This window comes from Vulpes vulpes, chromosome 1, assembly GCF_048418805.1.
Source record: "Vulpes vulpes isolate BD-2025 chromosome 1, VulVul3, whole genome shotgun sequence".
In the NCBI taxonomy this organism is placed as follows: Eukaryota; Metazoa; Chordata; class Mammalia; order Carnivora; family Canidae; genus Vulpes; species Vulpes vulpes.
Window position 1 is genome coordinate 191,142,327 of NC_132780.1, and position 16,021 is coordinate 191,158,347.

Genomic DNA, 16,021 nt, shown 5'->3' on the forward strand with positions numbered 1-16,021 from the left:
CTAAACACAAAAACTAATACTGGGTTCAGTAACCCTGGGGATTAAAGTTAGTTGTGCGTTGATTTTATCTCTTTTCTAGATTCTAGGTACTTAGGGAGCAAGATCATAATGTTGTCATAATGATCTTTGCATCTCAAACAATGGCTTCTGTGGTTGGATATTCACTGTATGAGAATTAAAGGATAATTTTTTTAAAACGGTAACATCATGGCTCTGATACAGATATACAATGAGCAAGTGTTAAAGATTTTCTTTAATTCGGTTAAATGAGGAAAACAGGCAGCTGTAATAACCTGTTCAAAGGACAATCCAAAGAATAGACACATTTGTAGATTAGGAATATTGAAATTAATATCCAGTGGGGGCAAACCATGCTTCTCAAGGTAGAAAAGGGAAGTCCGTTGAACCTGACAGGACAGAATTGGACTCTGTGGGCAAGAAGAACTTTGCTATCAGTTATTGGCAATTTAAAGAGCTGTAAAATTACTCTCCTAAATCAGAATCAGATAATCCATAAATGTGAGCTGTAGATCTAGACAATGCAGCTTTCCATTAAAGCACAGCTTTTCCCCGATACGTGTTATAAAAATAACACTTCTAAAGAGAACTTCACATTCAGCGTGGTAAATAAATAGCACTTTGCCATTTGCAGCTATATTTTTAAATTTTTACTACTTTTCTGAAATACATACATTTTTTAAAGTAAAAAGTTTACTTTTCAAACAAGTTTACCTCCTTTCCCCACATCTGCCGTATTTTCCAAGATTTTTCTTTGTTAGAAAAACATCAAAAATTTACTCAGTGGCTTAGTTTCTTTTGTCTCACTAAAGGAGTAAACCAAATTCTTCATGTAAACTTCTACCAGCCAAATTCAGAGGATGACCAGAGGAGATGAAAATTCCATTGCTCAGATACTCAAGAGCTTGTCTTTAAGACAAGGCACTTTTTGGCTTATAGAGGATGCACAGACAAATCTGTTCATGTGTAGAATCTAGCCCTAATGTTTAGCACTTATTAAGAGTATTTAGACATGTGTAAACAATCCTGGCTCTGACCAGAGACCTGTCTACTTTTTTCAAGCCTGCTTTCAGCTTTTACCTCCATCCTTGTCTTGACAGCCATTTCTTTTATAACTGTGCCCATGTGTTCACAGGGTCACAGCCTTAAAGTGTTCATATAAGGAAACAAGATTCCCTACGGGATCAGTGACCAGAGAAAAGATCTGCAGGGATGCCTTAGCAGCTTGACCATCAAGCTTTAGTCATATAAACAGCTGGGGAACATGAAGAGCAGCTGCAGCCAGTAAGGAGGGAGAAAAGAAGTAGCCATGAAGCCAGGAATACCTTACATGACATAAGCTTCACTTTTCAAGATCAGACTTAACACAGAGAGGACATAATGTCACCCTTTATGGAGGTCATCTAGACATAGTAGCAATCTCCTGCATTCAGTTTGCACCTACTCAGCAACATGGGAACAGTTTCAGCGCTGCTGATTCTTGGCAAAAGACAACAGGCAGTCACAGAAAGACCAGTTGGGCTAGAAGGGGATGGACTTCATCATTGTCTTCAGCACTAGCTGGTGCTGGAACAGAAGATCAAATTTATTGGTCATAGGAAGGCTTTCATCGGTGATTTCAGCAGGATAGTTTTAACTCCTGATTCCTGAGTAGCCATAGAGATGGGGACGGTTTGGCACGGTCTTCTTTTGCCTCCTGCACATAAATTAATCCTGAGGGTACATTTTGGATAGATCATACCAAGCAACATACTCTAGAACAACTGGCCCTCTATAAATATGTTTAATGCTACCCAAGTAAGCGGTGTCAAAATGGAAAGTTTACACATAGTCCTTACTAATTCAGTAACATAGCAGTAATTCAGTGTTGATTTAGTAATACAGCAGTTGGAAGGTGTTTAAACCCTCTGTCTTCATAGAAAGTCAAGTACTACCAACATTGACACTTGGACCAAAGGTAACTCAGTCATGGTAACTTCAAAGTTTCAATAACCCATTTGGCTAAGTAATAGCTCACTTGGCTAAAATCTTCTAATCTAGCTCTCCTGTTGCCTCCAGTTTGTAAACGCATAAATCTGGAACTTTTATCTAACCTTCTCCTGTGCAAGTCACAGGAGATTCTTGATCTCTGTACGTCTTTCTCTCCTTTGAAATTTCTCATGCTGTCTCTTCCTTCTATGTTTTAAACAGCAAGGTGTAATAAAACATGAGCCAGTCACTTTTATTCTGTAGTCTTTGTTTATAAACCTAGCGTGGTTTTTTTGTGTATTTGAATTTTTTCATATATTATTTTGACATTTACATCCATTTCTCTAGATGCCAAATAATTGCTGCACACATCAAGTAATCATGATGAAACTACTCTTTTAAAACTGCTTTGGTATAATAGTGTAAAAAAAAAAATTCAACGTACACCTAAGGAGAAAGGTACCACTATAGAATGACTTGTAAAATAACATAAAGATAAAGCTGGTTTACAGAGCCAAAGGAAAAAAATCATATGATGACCAAGAAAGAAAAAAAAACATTTATAAAAGTTGACACTAAAGCAGTAGTGGAATTGTATTTCTTCAGGCTGAACCAGTGCTTATTTACAGCAGATGTCACACCTCTGACACTGGCGATGTGAAATGGTCTAGTGAAAAGCAAGCAGCCCTGGGGGCTTTAAATTTTCAGCAAATCTGCTATAATGGATAAATGAACTAACATTTTCAGGTTGCATATTATAATCTGATTTTCCCATCTAAGCCAACACCCACTTACAACCATTTCTAGTTAAATATTGAATGTCTTTCCTTTGCTTTATATATATTTGATACCAGCAGTAACCTAAAAATACTCTATACCTAATGGTCACTGTAACCAGATATGGTAGATAAACTGAATGTGGTTCCAACAAGGATAAATCTAAATCCTCAGTTTGGATAGAACTGCCGTGGTGCACGTGTGTGTGTGTGTGTGTGTGTGTGCACGCGTGGGGGTGTTCTGAGCTGGACACTCCTTCTTAGCTGTGTGGGATCATAAAAGCATTGCTGGGAGAATATTCATTTCACTGCATGTGAGATTGGGTCCTTTTTCATAACAAACTGCTTTTACTTCCAAGACATGGGAAAGCATTAAGTTATCTGTGTTTAAGTACATTTTTCGTCTTGTTTTTTTCAACTGTTCCATTAGCCAGAACAGATTACCTGTCTGGAATGTTGCTTGTTACCTACAAGAGAGATAACATTTGTATTTCAAATACAGATTTAACTTAGGACCTAGAATTCATTATTATGCTCCTTCTCAAGCTGTGGTACAAAGTAGCAGACCCAGAACAAATGATTATTGTTCTGTGGGATTGCACAAAATCTACCAAGTACTTCTACACATAATGGAATGAAATACCAAAATGTCTGGCTTATAATTATACCTGATTGAAGTGCCCTTACATGAAAAAGGCTCCCTTTGTCCCTATTTCTCCAAACGATTTCTCTCCCCTTCCATGTCCTCTTCTCTTTGAAAACTGTTATGTGTTCCATCCGTACTTTGCTTGAAACCCCGTGCTGCCATTCATCACATACCTGCCCCCTGCATTTTCCATCTTACCATTTTGTTTTCATAAGATGATGAAAGGTTTGCAAATAGAGCTATTACTAAATTTTAGCTGGTTTTCAAGATACTTTGGTGCATTTTCAGCTGATAATTTCCCCCCTGCACATAGTAGATATTCTTAAGTGCTTTTTTGTCTTTCATTTCAATTTATGAAAATGGCTACATGGGTATTTAAAAGCAGTTGAATTCACTAATAGGCAAGCTGTCTAGAAAATTCCCCTCATAGAAATAGATGATAAAAGAGGATAGAACAGTAATTGCTAAGTACAAAATACCCTCTGAATTTAGTGCATACCCCACATCAGTTTAATTAAGTAGCCTGTAAACTAAGGTTTGGAGATGATTTAATTCCACTGTCAACAGTTTTTTTTTTTTTTTTTAAGTTTATTTATTTTTTGTAGTGATCCTTAAACCCAAGGTGGGGCTTGAACTTACAACCTTTAGATCAAGAGTCACATGCTCTTCTGACTGAGCCAGCCAGATACCCCTCCATTGCCAGCAATTCTGGAATTTAGAATTCACATTCGTTGTATGCCACACCAGACTGACCCTCATTCTGAACTAGAACTAGGCAGTACAGAGTCATCCAGACATCTGCCATTTATTATGCACCAGAAAGAACTGAATGGCAATTATACTGACTAAATCTTGTTTTAAAAAAAAATATTGAAGACCTACCCTTAGGGTGGTCTAACTATGCCAGTTTTCTTTCAACCATCTATCCTGTACTTTCTTTTTCTCTAAGTATAGAAGACCCAGAGCAGTAGTTACTTTATCAGTGACACTCTTTCAGATGAAATACAATTTAGATATTAGAGTTTCTTAAAGTGTCATGGCTAATAGATTTTTATAAAAAGCAGAGATCTTGTTACATTCACAAGGAAGTAATTTTTATGTAATAGCCAACAGAAGTTGGTCATTAGAAATGTTTGCAGGAGTCTGTCTATAGAGGGGGATCCCTGGGTGGCTCAGCGGTGTAGCGTGACCTGAAGTCCTGGGATCCAGTCCCACATCATGCTCCCTGCATGGAGCCTGCTTCTCTCTCTGCCTGTGTCTCTGGCTCTCTCTCTGTGTGTGTCTCTCATGAATAAATAAATAAAATCTTTTTTTAAAAAGGAGTCTTTCTATACAAAATTTATATGCTTTTGAGAAGTATTTTAGATGCAGGCAACAGAAGATGGAGACTTGAGTTACTATGGAAAATCAATAATTATGAATTGGTAATGATGGTGAAGTTAAGAGAATGAATTGAACCTCTTATTATTATTTTAATTCTGTTAACGGTATGTTCAGCCCTACTCTATATAGCTCATTTTATTTTTAGCATGAGTTAAGGTAACTTGAGATGCTGGCTTCTAGATTTCAAAAGATACAAATACAGATTTTTTTGGTGTTACGTATGTATTTGTTCCAAATGAAACTTTTTTAAAGTTACAAATCACCGCTAGTCAGTGTTTTTAAAAACTCAATGTTCTTACCATGGTACTTAAGAAATATATATATAAATTAACCTTACTAACATGTTTTATTGCTTAGTTGGCTTACAGTCTTAGGAGTTAATATAAGACTGAAATACAAGAAACAGACTCATGTGAAGAATAGGTTGCTTTGATAGAGATCAGAAAATATATACATTATTCAAAGGCTTTTCCAAATCTGATTCATCCAGGTGTTCTAACTCTCCACTTAGATGTTGGGGCAGATCCTGTGAAATGAACAAACTACACCCAGGTGTAAATTTAGATTGTGTGGACGCTATCAAAACAAAATAGGGCCTACTGGAAGAATCTGTGACCCTCAGGAGGTATGAGGTGGACAGATTCCTTCCATCAAAAGCTACACTCTGGGTGCATTCCTTTTCTTTAGCTTTCAGGGATTCTTTGATGGCCTTTCTGCCATCCACCTCCCTGCCACAGCCGTACTGGCATCCAACACTCCCAGGTGTTGGGCTGATTGACAGATGATTCGATTCGATTTGATTAGATTAGATAACAAGTGTTCAGTCATATCAAAATTGGAAACTATACTGGGGCGCCTGGTGGCTCAGTGGGTTAAGCATCAGACTCTGGTCTTGGCTCAGGTCATGATCTCAGGGTCGTGAGATCGAGCCACACTTGGGGCTCTGTACTCAGTGGGGAATCTGGCTGAGGATTCTCTCTTTCCCTCTCCCTCTGCCCCTCTCCCCACTCGCACTCATTCTCTCTCTCTCTAAAATAAATAAATCTTTAAAAATAAAATACTGTAGACTTGAATGGCATTAGTATCATTTCTGGATTTTAGTTGGACTATATCAAGATTAATAATCCCTTCAAAGAGTCAGTTTTCCTTTCTCCACATTGGTTTCTGGAATTCTTTCCAATCTGTGACTTTCTGTTCCCCCATTTGGAAACTTTATTGATGGTTTTTCACCTCTTTCTTTCCCAGAGATTTTTATATCCTCTTTTCTGTTTTCACTCTTTTCCCCTGCCCACAGCTTGCACTTCTTTTTCCTCTCCATTTTCTCTCCTTGATACTACTCACTGTTGTCTCAATATTTGTTCTTGAGAAACTTACAGATCTCTGTATCCTTAATCCTTAATGCCCTTTCCAGCCCCCCTAGAATGTAGATTTAATTTTCCATATAAATTCTAAGTTAACACTTTCAAATATTTAGAAGTGCCTAACCTATTTTTTCCACTACACTTTTATTATTTTTTTTTAAATTTTTATTTATTTATGATAGTCACACACAGAGAGAGAGAGAGGCAGAGACACAGGCAGAGGGAGAAGCAGGCTCCATGCACCGGGAGCCCGACGTGGGATTCGATCCTGGGTCTCCAGGATCGCGCCCTGGGCCAAAGGCAGGCTCCAAACCGCTGCGCCACCCAGGGATCCCTCCACTACACTTTTAGACACAGGCAAAGTGGTCTGTGTGTAGTGTCACACACTACACTTCCCAACTTATTATCATTTTGGGGATCCAGGCAAAACATACAACTGATGAATTATTTCATCTAAATCATTGAGGTATCATTTAAAAATTAACGTCCATATTCTAATCTAATGGTTTTCAGTTGAGCTCAGTTCTAACCGTTGTTACTATTAGCATTTGAAAATATAATGTAGTTACTCTCCAGCTTGGACCTCCAAAATGATAATTTTTTGACGGGTCACAGCAGATCCAAATTCTAATTTCAGAATGAAAATTTTCATTTTTGTTTTGAAATCCTCAGAACTTTGCGTATGTTTTGATTAACCTATTAACTGATGTAGTCGTTTGGGTTTAGTTTATTAAGACCCACCTCATTACTTGTTTCATAACATAATTATATAGTTCTAAAGCCCTAAAGGATCTGCTTTTATTTATTTTGCCATTTTAGGTGTTTCTATCTTACTATATCTATTTTTGGCATTCTCATTTCATTTAAAAATATTAATCTTATTTTGATAATCTTTTAAAAAATTGGCTCCAATTTTTTTATTTTTCCATCTTAAAAATCATCTTAAATAAGAAGTAGTATCTATAGAACATGCTAACTCATTAAAGTATTTATAATTTTACAAAGAACTTGATAAAGTTCTAAGGCTAATCTGAATTTTTATTTTACTTTATGTTTAATATGTGAGAAAATATCCTTTGTGCCATTGGTTCATCATTTTATAAAATACCATGAATGATTTTACTTTTTATGGTTGGCTATAGGAATGTATAAAGAAGTAGGATTATAGTTTTCTTCTTATGTAGGCTTTTGCTTGTGAGTAAGTCTAGGTCCTTATATTTCTTAAGCATGTAGCATACAAGGGCACACATGGCATTTTTATGCTCACATCAATTGTAAAATTCGTTCAAACTAACAAAGGCAAGCTGATTGGAAGAGGTGTGGACAGTGAACAAAAGAGATAAGTACCATGTAGAGCTTGTATGGAGTGTGTGGTGTGGTATCATTTGTGGCCTGAAAGGTAGCTGAACATTTCCATTTGGTGTCAGTCCCTGGGGAAGGACGGGGTTTCATAATGGGGTGTGATCTGACTCTTAGTGAGAGTGATTGACACTGAATGATTAAATAGAAGAGGAGAATAAATACCACTCCTCCCCTTTTAAGACTAAGTACATATCCACTGAATGCAGATCTTTTCAGCATGGAAGACAGTCTGACCTAATGATAGCACATATCCTAAAAGCTAGGAGAGGGAATTAACTGAGTAGATCAAAATGCAAGGAAACAAAAAATTATACAATCTCCTTAAAAATAACTTTTAAAACCCAAATGTAGTGGTAAATGCACCTACAGAATATGATGGAAGACCCCATTTGTAAAAGTGGAATCCTGACATCAGGCCCTTAGTAACCGAGTGGCAAAATGGATCCCTGGATTGGATAACACAGCGTGTACCACAGTGACTGATGAAATTGATGTGTCCGCAGGAGAGCCTGGTCTATTACTGAAGGCTTTAACCTATTTTCTCCTCTTTGATGATGAGCTCCTGAGTGGATGTTATCCTCAAGGAAGTGAATTTAATTCAAAAGGAGATATTTTATAGATGGGCAAATTTAACAATTCACTTAATCCGTTGTAGAAGAGAACTATGTGGGAAAACGTTACGATAGGTAATATGGTTGTATTTTTTCAAAGATGCCATTTTTGAGTGTGTTATTTGGGGGACTTGAATTTCAATCATTCATTGGTAATTTTTATTATTCTTTAATTTTGCATTATCTCTTAGAACACATGGCTGAAACAGTATTGAATCTGGATTGTAAAATTGTTTTCATTAATTTATTATGTTAAGATATGTCATTGCACAATAAATAATCAGAAAAGCTGGTTTCTTGGTTCTTCCCTTAAATTTTTGAAAATATGATACATTCCTTTTACCTGGGATGAATGCTTGTTAACTATTGCAAAGAATAAAAGTCCATTTCGTGAATCCACTATTCTAAAATCTTTAAGGTAATTAATGCTGGTAATTGAAGAAATAGGCCATAGTTACCCTAGTTTCTGCCAGGTAAAAAAACAAAAAACAATAAAACACTGTTCATAACTTGATTCAGAAAATAGATTACTAATCATTTTACCTACACTGCTCAGTAGGTTAATAGTAACTTAATTCATCTGTTTTTGAAAGAGATGGTAGTATAGAAGTTGTTAAGCTCTTATTCTCTCTCTCCCTCTTTCCTTCTCTCTCTTTCGTATACACATACAAATGTAATTAATTGTCATTATTTTGTTGTCAATATAGTCTTTAGTTGATGCTCACAGTTACCAGTTTTTGACATCTTTTTAAAAAATATTGTGACCTATTGTTTGTGCTTCATATTAAGGATATGGAGTCATAAATCTATTTTAAAGTAAGTTTAAAATAGAAAGCTCCATAAAACATTTAATTTGGAGATCAAACAAAATCTGTACTCAACAGGTCGATTAAAACCTTTGTTGTAAATGTACAATATTATTTTCTCCCCTTTTTTTGAGTGTAAAATTTTCAAAGAAAATCTGACTGAAATTGAGCAAATATATCTTCCAAATAACTTGTTTGTTCAGCTTTTAGAAACTAAGATTTTTAAACATCTCATCCAAAGCCGTGTCCCCAATGTGCATTCAAATATTAATTAAGGATAGATTTATGTTTATTTTAATTTAGAAGAATTTACGCAACAGGAAAACTAATTTCTTACAGAGGGAAAAGAAAATAAATTCTTCCCATCATTGAACTGGCATCAACCTTTATTAACCCAATCTAAGTATTTAGAAGCTTTCTTTTATAGCTTCTTCTGATTCAGATACTTACTGTATTGCTCTAAAATGACTTGGTAATTTGCCAGATATCAGTCACTATAAACATCTGACTCCTTGCTTATCAAATTTCACTTCGTTACTTAACTGTACAAAGGAAAAAAATTCTTCCAGTTCAACTGGTTACCACAGTCAACATAATTAACACCCAAAGAAACGTTAAACAAATGAAATTTAATTTGATCTATAATTTTCTCAATTGCCCAGTGCATTGGCAGTACATATTATGAGCCAACAGCTTGTTTTCCTCAGCGGACTTCTTTTTAAAGCGAGCTGGTTGGTGTTTTTGTTGAACATTGGCTGCCCTCTAGCGGACTACACTGTTCTCTGTTCTCTTAAGAGAACCTGTCAAGTCAAAAAGAAAAGTCAATTTCTAGGTGGAAGTGACTAGTCTTCTTTGGTTTTGTCCTCTTGTTTTTCATGGACTGTTGCATTCAGCACAGCTAGCCTTATACCTTTGTTGGACCACGTTGGTGAAGACAGCCTTTGAAGCAACTTTGATTAAAAATAGCATTAGAGGGACCTCTGGCAGGGCTCAGGGGTTGGGCGCCTGCCTTGGCTCAGGTCATGATCCTGGGATCCAAGATCAAGTCCAGCATCAGCTCCCTGCAGGGAGCCTGCTTCTCCCTCTGCCTGTGTCTCTGCCTCTGTCTTTGTCTCTCTGTGTGTGTCTCATGAATAAATAAATAAAATCTTTAAAACCAAAATAGCATCAGATACTTCTAAAGAGAGCACGTTCAAATAGGCTGAACTCATTGACAGCTTGTCTTGTTTCGGGGTTTCTGAAATTCATTCTAGGTTTATGATGACCCACGCTCCCTGCTTCTAAGATGTGCCCGTCCTCATTTTCATTTTTCTTGCTGCAGATGCTACAACTGCGGTGGCCTTGATCATCATGCTAAGGAATGTAGCCTACCTCCTCAGCCAAAGAAGTGCCATTACTGTCAGAGCATCGCGCACATGGTGGCAAACTGCCCGCACCGAAGTGCCGCGCAGCCGCCGGCCAGTTCTCAGGGAAGACAGGAGGCCGAGCCCCAGCCGCCGTGCACCTCGGTGGTGCTGGCCCGGGAGCTGGGGGGGGCGCAGGGCTGCACCTCGCCGCCCTTCCCCCCGGAGGCCAGGTTCGAGGTCTCAGAATGGCCGGGCAGGTCATCCCAAGACGCTTCCTCAGCAAGGGCATCTGCAGTGCCGGAGGAACCAAGCAAAAAGGGGCCTTCTGTTCAAAAAAGGAAAAAGACCTAACGCTTCCTCTTCAGTGGATCGCTTTCTTGCCCCGGTTGGGAAGTCTACCTCATGCAAGTACAGGGGAGCAGTATTTCACAGCAGCAGCTGACTTGGGATTTTTAAACTACTGTTAAGGAACTGTGAAATTTTTTGTTTTGTTTTTGTTTTTTGTTTTTTAAACAGACAAATCACTCTAAAGCAAATTACATTGGAGCAGGGTGTCATGTGTGATGTCCTTCCGAGGATGAAATACTCTGGGTATCTCTGTGTGCACGTGTGAGAGGGAGAGAGCCTGAGTCTGTGTGTGTAGGAGGATTTCCTGTAGGATTGTAGACACATATATATAAAGCGGATTTGTCTTTATATATGTGTGTATAGAGATAGAGGCACACACCCTCCCTCACAGAATTGGACATCCCCAAGAATTGCAAACCCATTTGAAGCATTTTTAGATGGTTTCAAAGATAACCCCTGGAGGTTTTTTTTCTATTTTTTTTTCCTTAAATTCCACTCCCTTTATATTACGTAAAAATAAAAACATGACTGTTACTTTTTGTGTGAACCAAAGGCTACTTAGATCTCAGAGCTGCCAATCATATGGTACTAAAGGTTTTAAGTCATCAGTTCTCCCAAGTTTGGGATTGCCTCTTTCTCTTGATTCTCTATAGAGTATTTTTCCCTACCCCCACCCCCTTTGAAGGCAGTACCTTAACTCCATATGCCTCCCACTGCCATAAGCTTTTTTTGAATCTGGGATACGTAACTCCAGAAGAGACAATGAATGTGTAATTTCTGTGCCGATATTTCAATGTTCTTAATTCATGCGTTTTGATTGTAAATTAGATGCCTATTAAGAAAAATGAAAGGGGAGGGCAGTGTATAAATGTAGTGACTTGATTGTTACCAGCTCATCATAATCTTTTACACGTTGTGAAGTTTTTAAGGGATTGTGGCAACAGCAGCTTCCCTTGACGAAGTCAATCTGAACCATCGCTGTGAGCAGGGGCCTCCTTCTTTACTACTGAAGACTTTGGAGGAACACTCCAGTCGTTTGGTGTATTTTTTTTTTTTTTTTGGTGGCTGTTTTTCCCCCTGCCTAGTGAGTTATCTGACTTGTTTCTAAAACAAAACAGCACAGGTAAGAATAAAATACTGGGGTTGAGAATGAAAATGAAGTGGCCATTCATAATCATCGCCCAATATGTGTACCCTGTGGGAGTATCCTGAAAAGTGCAGTGGCAGGTGGCAGGCAACTAGTGATGGGCCTGGGGCAGAGGTGCCGGGGCCTCTCCTACCAGAGAGCTAGGAGTATTTCATATACTAAGACTGATTTTTATGGAGGTTCCCTTCATTACTCATGCTGAAGTAACCTAAGTAGTGGTTTCAGATGGACATTCAGTTATGGGGTTCGAGCCGCTTCTCAGGTTGGTCCTCAGTTATGTGACTAAACTGGCCTGGGACCAATAGGAGGATTGGTCCCATTAGGTTTCAGTCATTAGAAAAAAAAAAATATATATATATATATATTGGTGTCCTCCTGGTTCTAGATGTTATGGGTAAATTTCTGAAACATCTCCAAGAAGGTACCAATTAGTGATAATGCTTAACATTGGCAATAAACAACGTTTTGTATGAGCCTGTTGGTGTAAGCTCAGATAATCAAAAAAAAAAAAAAAAAAAAAGAATAGCATGAGTCAAATGAGACCTATTCTGCTGAGCAGCTTCTGCTCCTTCCCCAACTTGTCCTGCCCTGTGGGGTCTCAGGCAGTTCTGGGGTTGCAGCAAGCAAGCCAGCGGTTGTTGGGAGGAAATGCCTCAGGCTGGGCCTCCAGTCCTTTATAGCTCAGCTTGGATTCCAGGACAGTGTTTGTGAGACTCTCCATGGTGTATACTGACATATCCGCGTGCTGTGATGCAAAGCGTACCTTTGACGATATTGAATGTGATATATAGCTGTAGAGAAGTACTTCCTTGCCTTATGTGAGGATTGTAAGCTTATTTAAATTATGTAGACAAATCAAAGTGGCATTGCTTAATTTTTAGCAGGCAAAATAAGCAGGTTAACAGTAAAAATGCAAAACATTAATAAGTCACTTTGAAAATCCAAACCAAAGTTCCTTGACCTTATAGACCTAGAAAATTATGGACTTGAGAATTGGACATTCCCTGTTTACATATAAAAAGTTCAGAGCTGAGATCATGGTTTAAAAAAAAAAAAAGCATTTTATAACTGGACCTTATGGGTGCAATTTAAAATCATTTTAAGCATCTTACCAGACTGAACTAATAGCACATACCAAACCTATCTTATGATTAAAAGCTGGGGTTTATTTTTTATATAAGAATATTATCACTATTACATAACATACTCAGGACAAAGAACTTTGCTCAGGGAACATACCATATAATGTTGTTGTTGTTTCTTTACAGAATAGTCTACAGTCCTGCTTACTCAAAACAAACCAAATAACTTAGACCTTTATATAAGTATTATGTACTGATGTTAGTAATAACTACCTCTGAGTTTGATCAAAATTTCCGAATTTCAGGTATCAGCTTTCCTGTTTTTATTTCCCGTGAAAAGTACTCTAAAACAAAATTCCCAGACTCCTTGCATATGTGAATATTCTTGATGTGAGCACATGTCCATTTCCATGGGTGAAATACTCTGTTTACAGCAAAAGGCTACCTCATAGTTGATGCATAGCACACCTTTATGCTGCTCCAGCCTTACAGTGGCTGATAATTCTCTGGTACAGAACCTTTTAATCTATGTTATAGATAGCGATTCACAACTAAATGTTTCTAACAAACACTTGTGAATAATGACGCATCTCATTTAGTTAGCGAAGTCTCCAAGCATTTCTTTAAAGTTATCATGTATTTAATGTAAAGACTTATGGGCACCCTTCCACTTAAGCAAAACAAAACAGGGGCGATCTTGGAAATAGCTGCTTTGCCCAGAGGTCAAAGGCAGGAAGGGGTAGCAGGAGAAGAGGTGGTGTGTGAGTGTATTCCTGCTGGGCAAAAGTATAAAGGATGCCAATCTCCATTTTTGTGTCTGTGCTGCCCTGAGGCCAAGCATATTTCAGCATTCTTGCCCTAGGCACATAACTAACTAGCACTGGCTTGCCAAGGAGTGAACGTAGAGCAAACGTGCAATGCCATTTTTAGCTACTCGGGAGAAGGGTCTATGTGTGAAGCATCAGTTTACAGGGGTTACTACTAAAGGGTTGGGCAGGAGGTCTGTGAATTAGTTGCCCCTTGATCTCACCCCCCCTCCCATGTCAACACAAATGTAACTCCTAAGAAAGATGCACTACCAGTCTCTTAGCCCCGGGAGCTATTCATTACTACATGGCAGATTACAGTAGAAACCTTTTTGTACTTGCATTTCTAGTCTTTGCTAGAAGACTTTGGATGTATTTTTACAACTGAAACATTTTAAAAGATTTTTACCTGCTTATAACTTGGAAGTTTGGCGTGCAATGTAGGGAAGAAGATCAAAGAAACATCATGTTCTTAACATCGGTCCATCTATAAACGTAGGATGTTTTAATGCCAATATTTTAAAATACCCTGGCCCAGTTTTATTTTGCACCAGTGTGGCTCCAAGTTACTGCTAGTTGTATTTAGTTTGTGAATAGAAGCCCATAAGTGTTAATAGACTTTGTAACATTCGCTGTAAGATGAATTATACAGGACATGGGAAATCTCATTAAGTCTTAAAGTTAATTTAAATTAATTTATCTGTTTTCTCTAAGAAATGTTTATCATAAAATATATATGTGTATTTCCCCTTTGGTTATAAAATTTGGGAAAGTGTGTATAAGTGCAGCTGCACTGACTTTAATTTTCTAGATGTCTTAATGAGATTTATTTGTTTTAGGGAAAGAACAACTCGTGGAGAGCATCAGGTTCTGTCTTACATAGCGGTCAGCAGCCTCTTTAAGATGTGGTGGTTGTGTGATCTGTGTCATAGTTGTCCAGTTAGAGTGAGAGGTTGACCTATGAGTCGTTCTTAAATCTTCTATTTGGAACAAAGCTGCGAAGTTAATGGTAAAGTACTGTACTGTGAGAAACTATTACAATATTTAATACATCTGTGGCTTAACGCTTGTGTTACCAGCTTGAAAATGATGGTGTTTACTACCTCTTGAACTACTTAGTGTCTGTCAACCACTGGCACCCACCACCAAGCTGGCTTTAATTAGTATGTGTTGCTTTTTGGTATTAACAACTCTAACCATACTAGAGACCAAAGTGAACACTGATTTCTGTATGTCTTTAATATGGTGTTTTATCTAGTGTTTTTAAATTATCCTGTGTAGTATTTAGATTACCTCATTGTCCATTTTGTTTACAAGTGAAAATACAGAACACTTGAACTACGTGTTTTTAAAGGACAAAAAAGGAGTAGATGTTCGGAATGGCATTTCACTCATGTACAGTCATCTTGATGGACTAGAGTACTGTTTGCCTTTCTGCAGACCATGGATTTTATATTCTCATTTCATGCCTAATGTCTTATTCTGTCAATTATGGATATTTTGAGGTTTAAAAAATTACTTGATTGAAAAAATAAAACATATAACGTTGGCATTTATGATGAGTTTTCGAGATTCTTCGTGATTTGTATGATCGTTCACTTACAAGAATGGATAAAAGGCCATTGAGGCAGTATCGACACCTATCTGAACATAAGTAGTTTTAACTTGACCTTCGGATATTAGTGATTATAAATATGGAACTTAGGACGATACAGGTGGTGAATAAATTCACTCCAAATACTTGAGGAAAGGTGAGTCCTGTCCTCCAGGAATCATCCTACATTAGCTAACCTGGAGCATGCAAGTGTGTGAGTCAAGACACATGCTTCATGCGGTCGTGAAAAGTGGCCTGAAAACAAAAATGTTCAAAACTCTTTTGGAAAAACCATTTTAGAATTTTCCTACAATATTTTCAAAACCATTTTAGAATTTTCCTACAATATTTTCCTCATAATTTTAAAGTGTTTGAAAAGGACAATCAAAGCTGGGTTATACAAGTACCAACTATCTAAAATGTGAATGTAGATTTATCAACCTATGTATACAGTATTGGCGTACTATAAAAATAATTTGATAAAAAACTGTTGTGTTCTATAAATTGACCAGTCCGACAATTAAATTCATTTTCATTTGTGTTCTACAACTGGATGATTCACTTTTCCTTTCTTTTTCCTTTTCGTTGGGTGTGTGTGTGTGTGTGTGTGTGTGTGGTGTCTACTCTGACGCCTGCTTTTTCTTTTTTATTATGATAAAAAACACAGCTGCTTTTTAAAAAAGATTTTATTTATTCATGAGAGACACAGAGAGGCAGAGACAGGCAGAGGGAGAAGCAGGCCCCGTGCTGGGAGCCCGATGTGGGAC

The 16,021-nt window shown here is 37.6% G+C and overlaps 1 protein-coding gene across 2 annotated transcripts in view; it reads left to right on the forward strand.

Moving 5' to 3' along the window:
* The window catches only part of LIN28B (lin-28 homolog B), a 128,774-nt gene extending 113,558 nt beyond the window's left edge, over positions 1–15,216 (forward strand). For both annotated transcript variants that reach the window (XM_072738111.1, XM_072738112.1), the window contains exon 4: positions 10,253–15,216. In XM_072738111.1, the coding sequence (XP_072594212.1) occupies positions 10,253–10,628 (376 nt within the window). In that variant the 3' untranslated portion in view covers positions 10,629–15,216. The remainder of the gene's footprint in view (positions 1–10,252) is intronic.
* The last annotated feature ends 805 nt before the right edge of the window (positions 15,217–16,021 follow it).